Source organism: Hydra viridissima, unplaced genomic scaffold, assembly GCF_058129835.1.
Source record: "Hydra viridissima isolate aposymbiotic clone 2 unplaced genomic scaffold, HvirCarnegie_v1 scaffold_2, whole genome shotgun sequence".
In the NCBI taxonomy this organism is placed as follows: domain Eukaryota; kingdom Metazoa; phylum Cnidaria; class Hydrozoa; order Anthoathecata; family Hydridae; genus Hydra; species Hydra viridissima.
In genome coordinates, this window is record NW_028324301.1 from 14,036,041 (window position 1) to 14,052,036 (window position 15,996).

At 35.4% G+C, this 15,996-nt stretch overlaps 1 protein-coding gene across 8 annotated transcripts in view; it reads left to right on the forward strand.

Annotated features, from left to right (window-relative positions):
* LOC145182634 (serine/threonine-protein kinase Nek1-like) overlaps nucleotides 1-5,578 on the forward strand; it is a 124,457-nt gene extending 118,879 nt beyond the window's left edge. For all 8 annotated transcript variants that reach the window (XM_090080281.1, XM_090080284.1, XM_090080283.1 and 5 more), the window contains 5 exons: nucleotides 286-431; nucleotides 518-574; nucleotides 681-802; nucleotides 3,572-3,695; nucleotides 5,338-5,578. In XM_090080281.1, the coding sequence (XP_089936407.1) occupies nucleotides 286-431; nucleotides 518-574; nucleotides 681-802; nucleotides 3,572-3,695; nucleotides 5,338-5,369 (481 nt within the window). In that variant the 3' untranslated portion in view covers nucleotides 5,370-5,578. The remainder of the gene's footprint in view (nucleotides 1-285; nucleotides 432-517; nucleotides 575-680; nucleotides 803-3,571; nucleotides 3,696-5,337) is intronic.
* Nucleotides 5,579-15,996: the final 10,418 nt, after the last annotated feature.

Genomic DNA, 15,996 nt, shown 5'->3' on the forward strand with positions numbered 1-15,996 from the left:
TAACCTTTTCTATTTTAAATTGCGATTTAGAAATGATTATAAGTAAAGCTCCTAAGTTCTCTTTCTTTATGCTTTCTGTTTTGAGGACATTTTAAAATAACATTAATAGAAATATTTAAGCAAAATCAGCCACGTATTCTATTTATATATATGTGTTATTAAATTTGTCACAAGAATATAGTAACTATTAATTAAAATTAGCTTGCATGTTTTCTTGTCTTGAAGGTGTACAAAACTATTTAGTGATCTTACTTTAATTTACTTAATCAAACTAGTTTTTTTTAGAAGTACTTCATACTTAAAGTGTGATAAAAATATTAGTACACTTGATAATTCACAGCAATCTGAGCATGTTACTGAAGAAGATATAGATGAATATGAGTTTGAGCATTTGTTGCAGTCTATGAGAAGTGTACTAAATACTATGAAAGGTTGTTTGATATGATCTTAATTGAATTATAAGATATGTTAGTAAGAAGTTACAATAAGTTAAATTTTATGTATTTTTGTTTCAAAGAACCGAAATTGAAGAAAGATATGGCTTTAGAGTTATTTGAAACAGAATGGCTTTCTGGTAAACAATAAATAAACACTTATTTAGTCATTGTGTATAATTTTACTTTTTCCAAATTCCAAACTCACAACACAAATTTATTTACAATGCAATAATACTCTTTCAGATGGTGAAGAAAAAAGTGCTTTTCTTACAGAAAGTGTTTACTCTAATATTGAAGAACTGCGAATTGAACTAGAAAATGAACTTGGATTTGAGTTGTTTGTTAAAGTTTACAAACTTATTCAGGTATTTTATTACTTTTTCAACTCTAGTACAGTAGAATTACTTTGAAGCAGAATCCCTTACTAAAGCTGACAAATTTATGGCCTCAAGAAATCTTAAGAAACTCCAAAGCCAACACATGGAAACCTCTGAAAAGCTGACACAATGCAAACAATGCAAACTCAAATCTACAATAAAATACTGGAAGTCCTACCACAAAACAACTGTATTTTTTAAGCGCCTATACAATTCAATGTATACTTCTTGGTGTTTTTTTGATGTTAGAAAGAAAAGACACAAAATTTTGCAATAAAAGTCAAAAGAAATCTTATTTTCTTACCTTAATCATATGCAGTAATTACAGCTCTAAATATTTATGATAATAATGTTTAGGGCTATAATAGCATGTCATGTGATAATAGAATAGAGATTTATACATGGTTCATGGCAACTCCTGTTTTTTATCATAACTATTATAAAAACTATGTTCTAGACTGATTTTGAGGTTCTTATTAAAAAAAAATGACCTTATTGGATTCTCTATCCAATAGAACCAGAGAAGAGGCAATTAAATTCTTAAAGTATTTTGCATTATAGATAGCACAAATCTATTATTCTACTTTTCATATTTGGTATAGATAGAACTTTAAAAATTATCAAAAGGAATTTAGAAATACGTGTTGACTATAACTTGATAAAATATCAGCTCTTTAGCACCTGTGGTTTGTATACAGGGACCTAAAAATATAGAGTATGACGCTATAAGACTCTTCAGAAGGTGGTAATAGAAAACTTATATTTATATTCTGTTCTTATAATTGATTATGGAAGATTCAAAATTTAATAGAATGAAGCCTTGACATGTAGCTTTCAGAAAAAAAAAAAACAAAATCAAAATATTTTTTATTGTGCAAAGATAAGAAATAAAGAACCTCATCCTTGAAAAAATGTCTAAAAGATTGAAGCTTTTTGTAGTTTTTATGCATTACAAAAATTCAAATAACTAATTTAGTAATATGACATGATTAGTGGATATGGAGTCATTAGACTTCACATTAGTGTGTACTAAATGGATCCTTCTTTTGTCTGGGTCTGCTTAAAACTGGGTCTGCTTAAAACTATCATCTGAATTGGAGATAAGATTCAAGCTGAACTTGAGGAAAAACCTCTACAATCAATACCCAGTTTGATAGGTGGTGAAGTATCGTTTTTAGCTTTAAGAATTTTGCTAATAAAATCCCCAAAATTTTTGTAGTGAACAGCCTATATCAAATAATCAGCTTTTGTTGATGGCCTCACAAGTGAGATTATGAAAACTTTGAATAAACTTTCAACACATGATTTTAAGCCACCTAGTTTGATAAGGTAAAGATAATCATAGTAGTCAATTGCAAAACTGCTGAAAAAATTGCTACCTCTGTAATATTTTTTGACAACACTAAGACAATTTGAGCTTGGTGATTCTTTTGATTTTGGTTTATTAAAAATCTCAGCTTTGTAGAATTTCCTTTTAGTTAGCTATCTTGACAAATTAAACAATCACAAGGATCTGTGGTCCAATGATATTATTGTTATAGTCATGCAGCTTGGGAAGAGGCAAGTTTCTGTCTTCCTTGTCATGTTTTTATAGTATTGATCAGAAGGAATTACATATGTCTTACTCTATCATCATTGAAATCTATAGATTTTCTAAAAATGAGCTAGTAATCTTTCCTTGATGGCATCAGTAGTTTGTCACACTTTTAACAACAAAGGAAGCATTATGATTGCTAACAGTCTTGATGAGTTTTTCTCTGGCATTTCAGTGAAAAAAAAAGATTTATGAAAGTAGCTTCAGTACAATCTAATTGTAATCGAATTGTATGTAATTGAAAAATGCATACAACATAAACAGGTAACAGTCTAAAGATCTAAAAATCTTTTTAGATCTTAGACTGTTACCTGTTTATGTTAGATTACTTCGTTAATATGTTGTGACTCTTCCTAGAAAAAAAGAAATTCTTTTAAGTTCCTATACCTAAAACTCATGTGCTAAAAAACTAATTTTTATCAAGTTAATGACAACAGATATTTCAAAGGGCTTTTGATGATTTTTTAAAATTCCATTCACCAAAAGTAAAAAAAAAAAAAAAAGAAGTAGATTTGTGCAACTTGTAGCACAAATTGCTTTAAAAATTTTAATATGCTTTTGACTTTAAGTTAAAGAGATGAGATGATATTGCAGGTTAACTCCATAACTCATTTTCTTTCCCCATAACTCAATTTTATTCCCCATAGCTCATTGTTTGGTCCCCAAAGTTGAAGCTGGCAGATACTCAAATTAATTTTGGGCTGAGATACTGTATGTTTAGTACTTTTGATTGATTGGTTGGTTCTAAGTTATTAGGCTGCAAACGAAAACTTTTGTTTTCACTGAATATTTATAAAATTTGGATGATTGTTTCATTGTTTTATTTGATTGTTTCATTAGAAGTAGGAAAATAGAGTAAATTCTGTTTTCCTACTTCTTAATAACAAAAATATAGATTTTAATTACCAAAACCATTTTACAGACCTAAGGAGTCTTAACAATTTAAAGGTTGTAAAAGAAATTTTAGATAAAAGGCAATTGGCTGAATCCTTTATTTGACCACAGGCCACTCCACTATATATATTGGTATGTAATTTAGCATAAGAAAGTAAGCAAAAGTTGTAGGAAAATGTTTAAAAATCGCTAAAAATTCATTCATAAGTTTCAGTAACAAAATGTTATGGTTGTAAATTCTATTTAATTTTTATATTTTTTTCTTTTAGCTAATGCAAGATGACAATAAAATATTTGAGTTAGATGAGCAGTTAAGTAAACTGTTAGGAGATAAAGTTCGCCTGTATAACAAAATTTTGTACCTGGTTATTGCTGATGCAATTTACTGTGAAGGTTAAGTTTTTATTTTTAATTCTTGTTAATCCTTTTAAATAAGCTAAGTTAGTTTTAATATACTTGGGTTAGGTTTATCTGTGGTCCGTTATTTTGCCTTATCTTGATTTTATGGATTAAGTCTTTTTTTTCGAGTTAAATGTATGCTTTGAAAATTAAATACATGGGCGAGTTGTAAATGTTATAGTTCGCTGTTTTTCTTTTCTTTTCTTTTCTTTTCTTTTCTTTTCTATTATAATATCGCATTAAAAAAATAAACAAATACGAAGCTGCATTTGGCGTAACACATACTAGGGATCGCCGGTTTCAGTATACGGTATACTAACTTTACGGTATACTTTACGGTATACTTGTTATACTAAAAGTTAGTATACAGATTAGTATACCTGTTTACTTTTATTTGTGAAGTATTTTTGGACTGGCTTGATAATTTAATAATTATATTTTCTTAATCAATTAAATTACTGGACCATGTCTAGTATTTGACTAATCATGATTAAAGTGTTTGTTTTTTTTAAATCAATTTTTGTTTCTTAGATTTACTTAGTAAAAACTTTAATTTGTTAAGTTGTTATATTTTTACACCAGGCTGTTTGTGCTGCTCTTCACCGTTTTAAGATTGTTTGTTCTATAGATTTCTCTGATCTGAAATAAATTGATAATAACAATTATCAAAAAAATCAATAAGTAAAAAGTTTATTTTACGTTATACTTTACAGTATACTTTACGGTATACTTTACAGTAAACTGTACACTAAATTTTTAGTTGACCGTTCACTAGCGATTCCTAATATATACTCTAATCTTTGTGATACAATAATTGCGAGTTTTCTACTTAGAATTTACCATAAGAGTCTAAATGCCTTGTCTAAGTTCTAAACATTTTACTGACATATTTTAGTAACGTATTTGTTTACAAGTTTTGATCGGCGCACCCAGAAAATTTTATTTGAAAAATAAAAAAGTGTACTACTAATAAAATAAAAAACATAAAATTATTAAAATGGAAAGCTGGTTTATGTTATAAAAAACAGCTAAAGAATAAATAACTCATATTAAGAATTTAAGATAATATGTTGATAATGGTAATATAGTTTGCAAGATTTGCAATGCCTTCTTAAGTAAGTCACAAACTCTAAAAATTGATTTAAAGAATGCAGCGTTACGTACATTGTGCCTTAAAGATCCATTATGTATAAAGAGTTAATGAGAAATAAATTCAATTTATAAGATGGCACTGAAAAAAACTTAATATTTTCGGTTGAATTTAAAATAACTAATTTGTCTTTAATTATATTGTTTTTTCAATTTAGTTATATGTTATGTTAATAAAACTTTGTTAAAAAAATGTACAGTTTTATAATGTAACAGTCTCATGTCTGGTGTTAAAAATTAATTATTTTTCAAAGAAGCTCTTTATGAAATTTTTTTGTTTTTGTGTTCCGTACAATTAAATTATTGCGAAAAGGTTTTAAGAATCTTTATAAAAAAATAGATATATAATTTTATCAAGAGCCCTTCAATTATGAACTTGCTTTAGAGTCTAAATTAAATATGATTATTAGATTTGAATTAAATTTGATCGTTGATTGGATGTTATACTTTTGTTTAAAGTGTTCATAACATTTCTTTTTCTTTAAAGGAAACGATGGATCGCCCCCAGAATCCCTTTAAATCCCTCCTGAAACGATTTAATCGTAAAAGTAAAAATCGATATCTTTGAAATAAGTGATTGTAAAGTCTTTTTTTTCGGATTTCTGTAGTTATTTTTTTTGTAATCAGCTTATAGTTGGGTGAAATTTGTAACGCTTTGTGTAAAGTTAAGTAAAAAGTATTTTATTTCTTCATAATAAGAATTTAATGAGAAAGCTTGTTAAGTAAAACCTTTTTTATTGCCTCTATTTCTTTATCGGTGGCGGAAAGCATGAGAAGTAAAGTATTAAAATTCTATTATATCATAGCTAAATTCTTTTCAACACCTTAAGTTGCCTCGAGATTCCATAACAAAATAGTTCGTAATTATTTCGGATAATCTTTTAGTGGGTTTTTTTGAAGTGGTGATACGCATTTAAAAAGTCAGCTTTTTTGAAATCTGAAAACAAATATTAAATCGATTGATGCTCCCTAAACTTGTTTTTTATCTGATAATATTCTGAAACTCTTGATCGAATGCAATGATCTCAAAAAAGTAACTGTATAGCATATAGGGGAAATTTTTTGAAGCCAGTTTTGGCTTCCCAAGATGGCGGTGGAATTGACGAACAGCTATATCACGTTAAGAACCTGATAATATTTAAGATTTATATCTTTAGCTCAAGTATTAATAAATATAAAAATTTCAAATAAAATTCTATTTTTTTGTTTAACATTATTTTGTTTAAGATTTTTTTCATAAAAATAACGGATTCTACATAAATAACATAACGAAAATAAATACGAAATAACATTCAAGTAAATTTGAAATATGAATAATTTTTAACTTAAAAAACATATTCTTACAATAACTTGAAGTATATTAACTTTCTGTTTTTAGTTTTTTAGAAATAATATAATAAAAAATTATACAAATTCTCAGAAAAACTAAAGACGAGTTTTAAATTTATTTTGCTTCAAAGTAGTCGTTTAATAATAGTGAAGAAAAAGTAATTGTTTGCTTATGCAGAAATATCAAATTTCAAATATATTTATATAATTTATAGCATTTATATAATGTATTTATACAGCTATTCACGAAAGTTTAAACGATTACAGAATTTTAGGATTTAATCTTCAGTTTTTCTTGAATAAAAACCTAACGGAAAAAGATTTCAAAATAGTTTTTTTTCTAATTTGGTATATAGGTTATTTGTTAATAAAATTAAAAAAAGTAGGTTTCGACTCATCACTGTTTACTCAGAAATTTCATGAAAAGGTAGGTGATACAAATTAAGAGGTGTCAAAAAAGTTTAAACGGTATTATTTAGGATCAATTATTTGCTAATTAATTGATAAATCCGGGGCGAAAATTTTTTTTATTTTTAAATAAAGTCAAAATAAGTCAATAACAATCAAAAAATATATCGCAACATCATCAGGCAGCTTTTAAATTTTAAAAAATCAACTTGAAATATTGTAAATTTCAAATTATTTTCGATTGCGTGCAAATGGGTTGCAAAGCAGTTTCTAGTGAGATCAAGTGGCAAGTTATTGGTATGGCGAGGACAAAAAATCACACAAACTTTCAAATAGGAAAAATACTTCACGTTTCTGAATCTTGCGTTCGAAAAATCATCAAAACCTGGGAACTTACCAAGGGCATCTCCGAAATGCAGCGTACTGGGAGACCATCCAAACTCAGCAACCGTGACAAAAGTGGTATATTCAGAATGAGCGGAGAAAACCCCAGACTCAGCTACAAAAAGCTTGCACAAATCTTCAACAACTCAAAAAATAATCCAAAAGTTAGCAGAGAGGTCGTGAGACGAACATTTTTGGACAAAGGTAATGGAACGTAAACATCTGCTATAAAAAACATATTCTTTCAATCACGAATAAACGTAAACGACGAGTGTGGTCCAAAGAAAGGCTGGACTGGTCTGTAGAACAGTGGGCAAATGTTATTTGGAGTGATGAAACTTATTTTCAAGTCGTAAACCGCAAGGGAAAAATGTGAAAAGATTTGCAACTGAGAAATATTCAGACAGGTTTTTGCAACATCGTCGACAAGGCGGTGGAGGTTCGGTTGGCATCTGGGGATGTTTTTCTCACAAAGGTATAGGCTTCTGTGAGCTGTACAAAGGCCGAATTAATCAATACAATTACAAGAACGCAATGGAGACGTGTTTAAATCCATCAATCAGACACTTGTATGGCAAAAGCAAGCAATTCATCTTTCAACAAGACGGGGCTTCAGCTCACACAGCTCACTCAATCAAAAAATATTTTTGAAAAAAAAGTTCAATGTGATACCCTGGTGCCCTAGATCACCAGATCTTAAATTGAAAATATTTGGTCTTGGATCAACAATCAAATGACATACTATGAAGTTCAATCAACTCAGCATTTGAAACAACTTTTGAATGAGTACTGGCTGAAGGTACATCGCGTGATGTGCATGAAATTAGTTGAATCAATGCATAAACGAGTTTATCTTTGCTATAAAAACAAAGGAGGACACTTTAAATATTAATTTTGCTTTTTTTTTTAATTTTTTGTTTGAATGTTGCAATTCGTTTAAACTTTCGTGCTTCTTATTTTTCCTATGTGATTTTTTGTAATTGTTTTTTTCAAACTAAATATTAAAATTTTTATAATATGTTGATACTCATTTTAAAGCTAATTACTTTTTCTTTAATAAATAAAAAAAATTAATTCGATATCATTTTACAGTTTTTTTTTATTAAACAAAAATCAAATATACTTGATAAAAGTTCTGCAATCGTTCAAACTTTCGTGAATAGCTGTATAATTATGCATTGTTTGCGATATAATTTATGTACTTCTTAGTTCTTAACTGCCTAATGTTGTTTATTAGAAGGTTGGTAAAACAAATGCATGGTAGGCAGCTAAGTTTCATTTGAAGATAAAACAAATTTTATGCATAAAAACTTCAGATAGGTGCTAAAAAGTTACAAAAGCTAAATAAATTATATATATATATATATAATTATAATATATATATATATAATTATATAATAATATAATTATATATATATATATATATATATATATATATATATATATATATATATATATATATATATATATATATATACACATGTAAATATAAACATCTATTATAAATATAAATATAACTGTATATATACAAAAACAGGATTGTCAGGCCGCTTCCGATACTTACTAGCTTCTCTGCTGATTGTCTCTGTCGTTTTTGTGCTCAGCCTGATAGGTTACAACAAAAAATGTCCAAAAGCTCAAATAAATCTCGGTGAAAGGCTCCATTTTGACGAAATAATCACAGAATTGACATTACAAGCAAATTGTAAGCATTTCTGTGCATTTGTCGCCAATTTCGGTACATACCACCGAATTCTTTGATGCCCTTGGCCATTTTTTTCCTCAGCCTGATAGGATACAGCAAAAAATGACAGAGGGATCCAAGAGGAGTCGGTGAAAGTCTCGAATTTGGCCACATTTGGCCCAAACTTCGACGTTTTGTATGGAAATGGACCAAAAAACGGGGTTTTGTCGCCAATTCCGGTACTTGCCAGCCTCTCTGTTGGTTGTCTCTGTCGTTTTTGTGCTCAGCCTGATAGGTTACAACAAAAAATGTCCAAAGGCTCAAAGAAATCTCGGTAAAAGGCTCCAATTTGACGAAATAATTACAGAATTGACATTACAAGCAAATTGTAAGCATTTCTGAGCATTTGTCGCCAATTTCGGTACTTATCACCGAATTCCTTGATGCCCTTGGCCATTTTTTTGCTCAGTCTGATAGGATACAGCAAAAAATGACCGAGGGATCCAAGAGGAGTTGGTGAAAGTCTCGAATTTGGCCACATTTGGCCCAAATTTTGACGTTTTGTATGGAAATGGATCAATAAACGGAGTTTTGTCGCCAATTCCGGTACTTGCCAGCCTCTCTGTTGGTTGTCTCTGTCGTTTTTGTGCTCAGCCTGATAGGTTACAACAAAAAATGTCCAAAGACTCAAGGAAATCTCGGTGAAATGCTCCAATTTGACGAAATAATCACAGAATTAACATTACAAGCAAATAGTAAGCATTTCTGTGCATTTGTCGACAATTTCGGTACTTATCACCGAATTCCTTGATGCCCTTGGCCATTTTTTTGCTCAGCCTGATAGGATACAGCAAAAAATGACTGAGGGATCCTAGAGGAGTCGGTGAAAGCCTCGAATTTGGCCACATTTGGCCCAAATTTCGACGTTTTGTATGGAAATTGAGCCAAAAACGGGGTTTTGTCGCCAAATCCGGTACTTGCCAGCCTCTCTGTTGATTGTCTTTGTCATTTTCGTGCTCAGCCTGATAGGTTACAACAGAATATGTCCAAAGGCTCCAAGAAATCTCGGTGAAAGGCTCCAATTTGACGAAATAATCACAGAATTGACATTACAAGCAAATTCTAAGCATTTCTGTGCATTTGTCGCAAAAATCGGTACTTACCACTGAATTGCTTGATGCCCTTGGGCATTTTTTTGCTCAGCCTGACAGGATACAACAGAATATGGCCAAGGGATCCAATGGGAGTCGGTGAAAGCCTCGAATTTGGCCACATTTGGCCCAAATTTCGACGTTTTGTATGGAAATTGAGCCAAAAACGGGGTTTTGTCGCCAAATCCGGTACTTGCCAGCCTCTCTGTTGATTGTCCTTGTCATTTTCGTGCTCAGCCTGACAGGATACAAGAAAATAGGGCCAAGGGATCCAAGAGGAGTCGGTGAAAGCCTCGAATTTGGCCACATTTGGCCCAAATTTCGACGTTTTGTATGGAAATTGAGCCAAAAACGGGGTTTTGTCGCCAAATCCGGTACTTGCCAGCCTCTCTGTTGATTGTCTTTGTCATTTTCGTGCTCAGCCTGACAGGATACAAAAAAATAGGGCCAAGGGATCCAAGAGGAGTCGGTAAAAGGCTCCAATTTGACGAAATAATCACAGAATTGACATTACAAGCAAATTCTAAGCATTTCTGTGCATTTGTCGCAAAAATCGGTACTTACCACTGAATTGCTTGATGCCCTTGGGCATTTTTTTGCTCAGCCTGACAGGATACAACAGAATATGGCCAAGGGATCCAATGGGAGTCGGTGAAAGCCTCGAATTTGGCCACATTTGGCCCAAATTTCGACGTTTTGTATGGAAATTGAGCCAAAAACGGGGTTTTGTCGCCAAATCCAGTACTTGCCAGCCTCTCTGTTAACTGTCTTTGTCATTTTCGTGCTCAGCCTGACAGGATACAAGAAAATAGGGCCAAGGGATCCAAGAGGAGTCGGTGAAAGCCTCGAATTTGGCCACATTTGGCCCAAATTTCGACGTTTTGTATGGAAATTGAGCCAAAAACGGGGTTTTGTCGCCAAATCCGGTACTTGCCAGCCTCTCTGTTGATTGTCTTTGTCATTTTCGTGCTCAGCCTGATAGGTTACAACAGAATATGTCCAAAGGCTCCAAGAAATCTCGGTGAAAGGCTCCAATTTGACGAAATAATCACAGAATTGACATTACAAGCAAATTCTAAGCATTTCTGTGCATTTGTCGCAAATATCGGTACTTACCACTGAATTGCTTGATGCCCTTGGGCATTTTTTTGCTCAGCCTGACAGGATACAACAGAATATGGCCAAGGGATCCAATGGGAGTCGGTGAAAGCCTCGAATTTGGCCACATTTGGCCCAAATTTCGACGTTTTGTATGGAAATTGAGCCAAAAACGGGGTTTTGTCGCCAAATCCGGTACTTGCCAGCCTCTCTGTTAACTGTCTTTGTCATTTTCGTGCTCAGCCTGACAGGATACAAGAAAATAGGGCCAAGGGATCCAAGAGGAGTCGGTGAAAGCCTCGAATTTGGCCACATTTGGCCCAAATTTCGACGTTTTGTATGGAAATTGAGCCAAAAACGGGGTTTTGTCGCCAAATCCGGTACTTGCCAGCCTCTCTGTTGATTGTCTTTGTCATTTTCGTGCTCAGCCTGACAGGATATAAGAAAATAGGGCCAAGGGATCCAAGAGGAGTCGGTGAAAGACTCGAATTTGGCCACATTTGGCCCAAATTTCGACGTTTTATATGGAAATTGAGCTAAAAACGGGGTTTTGTCGCCAAATCCGGTACTTGCCAGCCTCTCTGTTGATTGTCTTTGTCATTTTCGTGCTCAGCCTGATAGGTTACAACAGAATATGTCCAAAGGCTCCAAGAAATCTCGGTGAAAGGCTCCAATTTGACGAAATAATCACAGAATTGACATTACAAGCAAATTCTAAGCATTTCTGTGCATTTGTCGCAAAAAAGGTACTTACCATTCACTTGCTTGATGCCCTCTGGCATTTTTTTGCTCAGCCTGACAGGATACAACAGAATATGGCCAAGGGATCCAATGGGAGTCAGTGAAAGCCTCGAATTTGGCCACATTTGGCCCAAATTTCGACGTTTTGTATGGAAATTGAGCCAAAAACGGGGTTTTGTCGCCAAATCCGGTACTTGCCAGCCTCTCTGTTGATTGTCCTTGTCATTTTCGTGCTCAGCCTGACAGGATACAAGAAAATAGGGCCAAGGGATCCAAGAGGAGTCGTTGAAAGCCTCGAATTTGGCCACATTTGGCCCAAATTTCGACGTTTTGTATGGAAATTGAGCCAAAAACGGGGTTTTGTCGCCAAATCCGGTACTTGCCAGCCTCTCTGTTGATTGTCTTTGTCATTTTCGTGCTCAGCCTGATAGGTTACAACAGAATATGTCCAAAGGCTCCAAGAAATCTCGGTGAAAGGCTCCAATTTGACGAAATAATCACAGAATTGACATTACAAGCAAATTCTAAGCATTTCTGTGCATTTGTCGCAAAAATCGGTACTTACCACTGAATTGCTTGATGCCCTTGGGCATTTTTTTGCTCAGCCTGACAGGATACAACAGAATATGGCCAAGGGATCCAATGGGAGTCGGTGAAAGCCTCGAATTTGGCCACATTTGGCCCAAATTTCGACGTTTTGTATGGAAATTGAGCCAAAACGGGGTTTTGTCGCCAAATCCGGTACTTGCCAGCCTCTCTGTTGATTGTCCTTGTCATTTTCGTGCTCAGCCTGACAGGATACAAGAAAATAGGGCCAAGGGATCCAAGAGGAGTCGGTGAAAGCCTCGAATTTGGCCACATTTGGCCCAAATTTCGACGTTTTGTATGGAAATTGAGCCAAAAACGGGGTTTTGTCGCCAAATCCGGGACTTGCCAGCCTCTCTGTTGATTGTCTTTGTCATTTTCGTGCTCAGCCTGATAGGTTACAACAGAATATGTCCAAAGGCTCCAAGAAATCTCGGTGAAAGGCTCCAATTTGACGAAATAATCACAGAATTGACATTACAAGCAAATTCTAAGCATTTCTGTGCATTTGTCGCAAAAGACGGTACTTACCACTGAATTGCTTGATGCCCTTGCGCATTTTTTTGCTCATCCTGACAGGATACAACAGAATATGGCCAAGGGATCCAATGGGAGTCGGTGAAAGCCTCGAATTTGGCCACATTTGGCCCAAATTTCGACGTTTTGTATGGAAATTGAGCCAAAAACGGGGTTTTGTCGCCAAATCCGGTACTTGCCAGCCTCTCTGTTGATTGTCCTTGTCATTTTCGTGCTCAGCCTGACAGGATACAAGAAAATAGGGCCAAGGGATCCAAGAGGAGTCGGTGAAAGCCTCGAATTTGGCCACATTTGGCCCAAATTTCGACGTTTTGTATGGAAATTGAGCCAAAAACGGGGTTTTGTCGCCAAATCCGGTACTTGCCAGCCTCTCTGTTGATTGTCTTTGTCATTTTCGTGCTCAGCCTGATAGGTTACAACAGAATATGTCCAAAGGCTCCAAGAAATCTCGGTGAAAGGCTCCAATTTGACGAAATAATCACAGAATTGACATTACAAGCAAATTCTAAGCATTTCTGTGCATTTGTCGCAAAAATCGGTACTTACCACTGAATTGCTTGATGCCCTTGGGCATTTTTTTGCTCAGCCTGACAGGATACAACAGAATATGGCCAAGGGATCCAATGGGAGTCGGTGAAAGCCTCGAATTTGGCCACATTTGGCCCAAATTTCGACGTTTTGTATGGAAATTGAGCCAAAAACGGGGTTTTGTCGCCAAATCCGGTACTTGCCAGCCTCTCTGTTGATTGTCCTTGTCATTTTCGTGCTCAGCCTGACGGGATACAAGAAAATAGGGCCAAGGGATCCAAGAGGAGTCGGTGAAAGCCTCGAATTTGGCCACATTTGGTCCAAATTTCGACGTTTTGTATGGAAATTGAGCCAAAAACGGGGTTTTGTCGCCAAATCCGGTACTTGCCAGCCTCTCTGTTGATTGTCTTTGTCATTTTCGTGCTCAGCCTGATAGGTTACAACAGAATATGTCCAAAGGCTCCAAGAAATCTCGGTGAAAGGCTCCAATTTGACGAAATAATCACAGAATTGACATTACAAGCAAATTCTAAGCATTTCTGTGCATTTGTCGCAAAAATCGGTACTTACCACTGAATTGCTTGATGCCCTTGGGCATTTTTTTGCTCAGCCTGACAGGATACAACAGAATATGGCCAAGGGATCCAATGGGAGTCGGTGAAAGCCTCGAATTTGGCCACATTTGGCCCAAATTTCGACGTTTTGTATGGAAATTGAGCCAAAAACGGGGTTTTGTCGCCAAATCCGGTACTTGCCAGCCTCTCTGTTGATTGTCTTTGTCATTTTCGTGCTCAGTCTGACAGGATACAAGAAAATAGGGCCAAGGGATCCAAGAGGAGTCGGTGAAAGCCTCGAATTTGGCCACATTTGGCCCAAATTTCGACGTTTTGTATGGAAATTGAGCCAAAAACGAGGTTTTGTCGCCAAATCCGGTACTTGCCAGCCTCTCTGTTGATTGTCTTTGTCATTTTCGTGCTCAGCGTGATAGGTTACAACAGAATATGTCCAAAGGCTCCAAGAAATCTCGGTGAAAGGCTCCAATTTGACGAAATAATCACAGAATTGACATTACAAGCAAATTCTAAGCATTTCTGTGCATTTGTCGCAAAAATCGGTACTTACCACTGAATTGCTTGATGCCCTTGCGCATTTTTTTGCTCATCCTGACAGGATACAACAGAATATGGCCAAGGGATCCAATGGGAGTCGGTGAAAGCCTCGAATTTGGCCACATTTGGCCCAAATTTCGACGTTTTGTATGGAAATTGAGCCAAAAACGGGGTTTTGTCGCCAAATCCGGTACTTGCCAGCCTCTCTGTTGATTGTCCTTGTCATTTTCGTGCTCAGCCTGACAGGATACAAGAAAATAGGGCCAAGGGATCCAAGAGGAGTCGGTGAAAGCCTCGAATTTGGCCACATTTGGCCCAAATTTCGACGTTTTGTATGGAAATTGAGCCAAAAACGGGGTTTTGTCGCCAAATCCGGTACTTGCCAGCCTCTCTGTTGATTGTCTTTGTCATTTTCGTGCTCAGCCTGATAGGTTACAACAGAATATGTCCAAAGGCTCCAAGAAATCTCGGTGAAAGGCTCCAATTTGACGAAATAATCACAGAATTGACATTACAAGCAAATTCTAAGCATTTCTATGCATTTGTCGCAAAAATCGGTACTTACCACTGAATTGCTTGATGCCCTTGGGCATTTTTTTGCTCAGCCTGACAGGATACAACAGAATATGGCCAAGGGATCCAATGGGAGTCGGTGAAAGCCTCGAATTTGGCCACATTTGGCCCAAATTTCGACGTTTTGTATGGAAATTGAGTCAAAAACGGGGTTTTGTCGCCAAATCCGGTACTTGCCAGCCTCTCTGTTGATTGTCCTTGTCATTTTCGTGCTCAGCCTGACAGGATACAAGAAAATAGGGCCAAGGGATCCAAGAGGAGTCGGTGAAAGTCTCGAATTTGGCCACATTTGGCCCAAATTTCGACGTTTTGTATGGAAATTGAGCCAAAAACGGGGTTTTGTCGCCAAATCCGGTACTTGCCAGCCTCTCTGTTGATTGTCTTTGTCATTTTCGTGCTCAGCCTGACAGGATACAAGAAAATAGGGCCAAGGGATCCAAGAGGAGTCGGTGAAAGCCTCGAATTTGGCCACATTTGGCCCAAATTTCGACGTTTTGTATGGAAATTGAGCCAAAAACGGGGTTTTGTCGCCAAATCCGGTACTTGCCAGCCTCTCTGTTGATTGTCTTTGTCATTTTCGTGCTCAGCATGATAGGTTACAACAGAATATGTCCAAAGGCTCCAAGAAATCTCGGTGAAAGGCTCCAATTTGACGAAATAATCACAGAATTGACATTACAAGCAAATTCTAAGCATTTCTGTGCATTTGTCGCAAAAATCGGTACTTACCACTGAATTGCTTGATGCCCTTGGGCATTTTTTTGCTCAGCCTGACAGGATACAACAGAATATGGCCAAGGGATCCAATGGGAGTCGGTGAAAGCCTCGAATTTGGCCACATTTGGCCCAAATTTCGACGTTTTGTATGGAAATTGAGCCAAAAACGGGGTTTTGTCGCCAAATCCGGTACTTGCCAGCCTCTCTGTTGATTGTCCTTGTCATTTTCGTGCTCAGCCTGACGGGATACAAGAAAATAGGGCCAAGGGATCCAAGAGGAGTCGGTGAAAGCCTCGAATTTG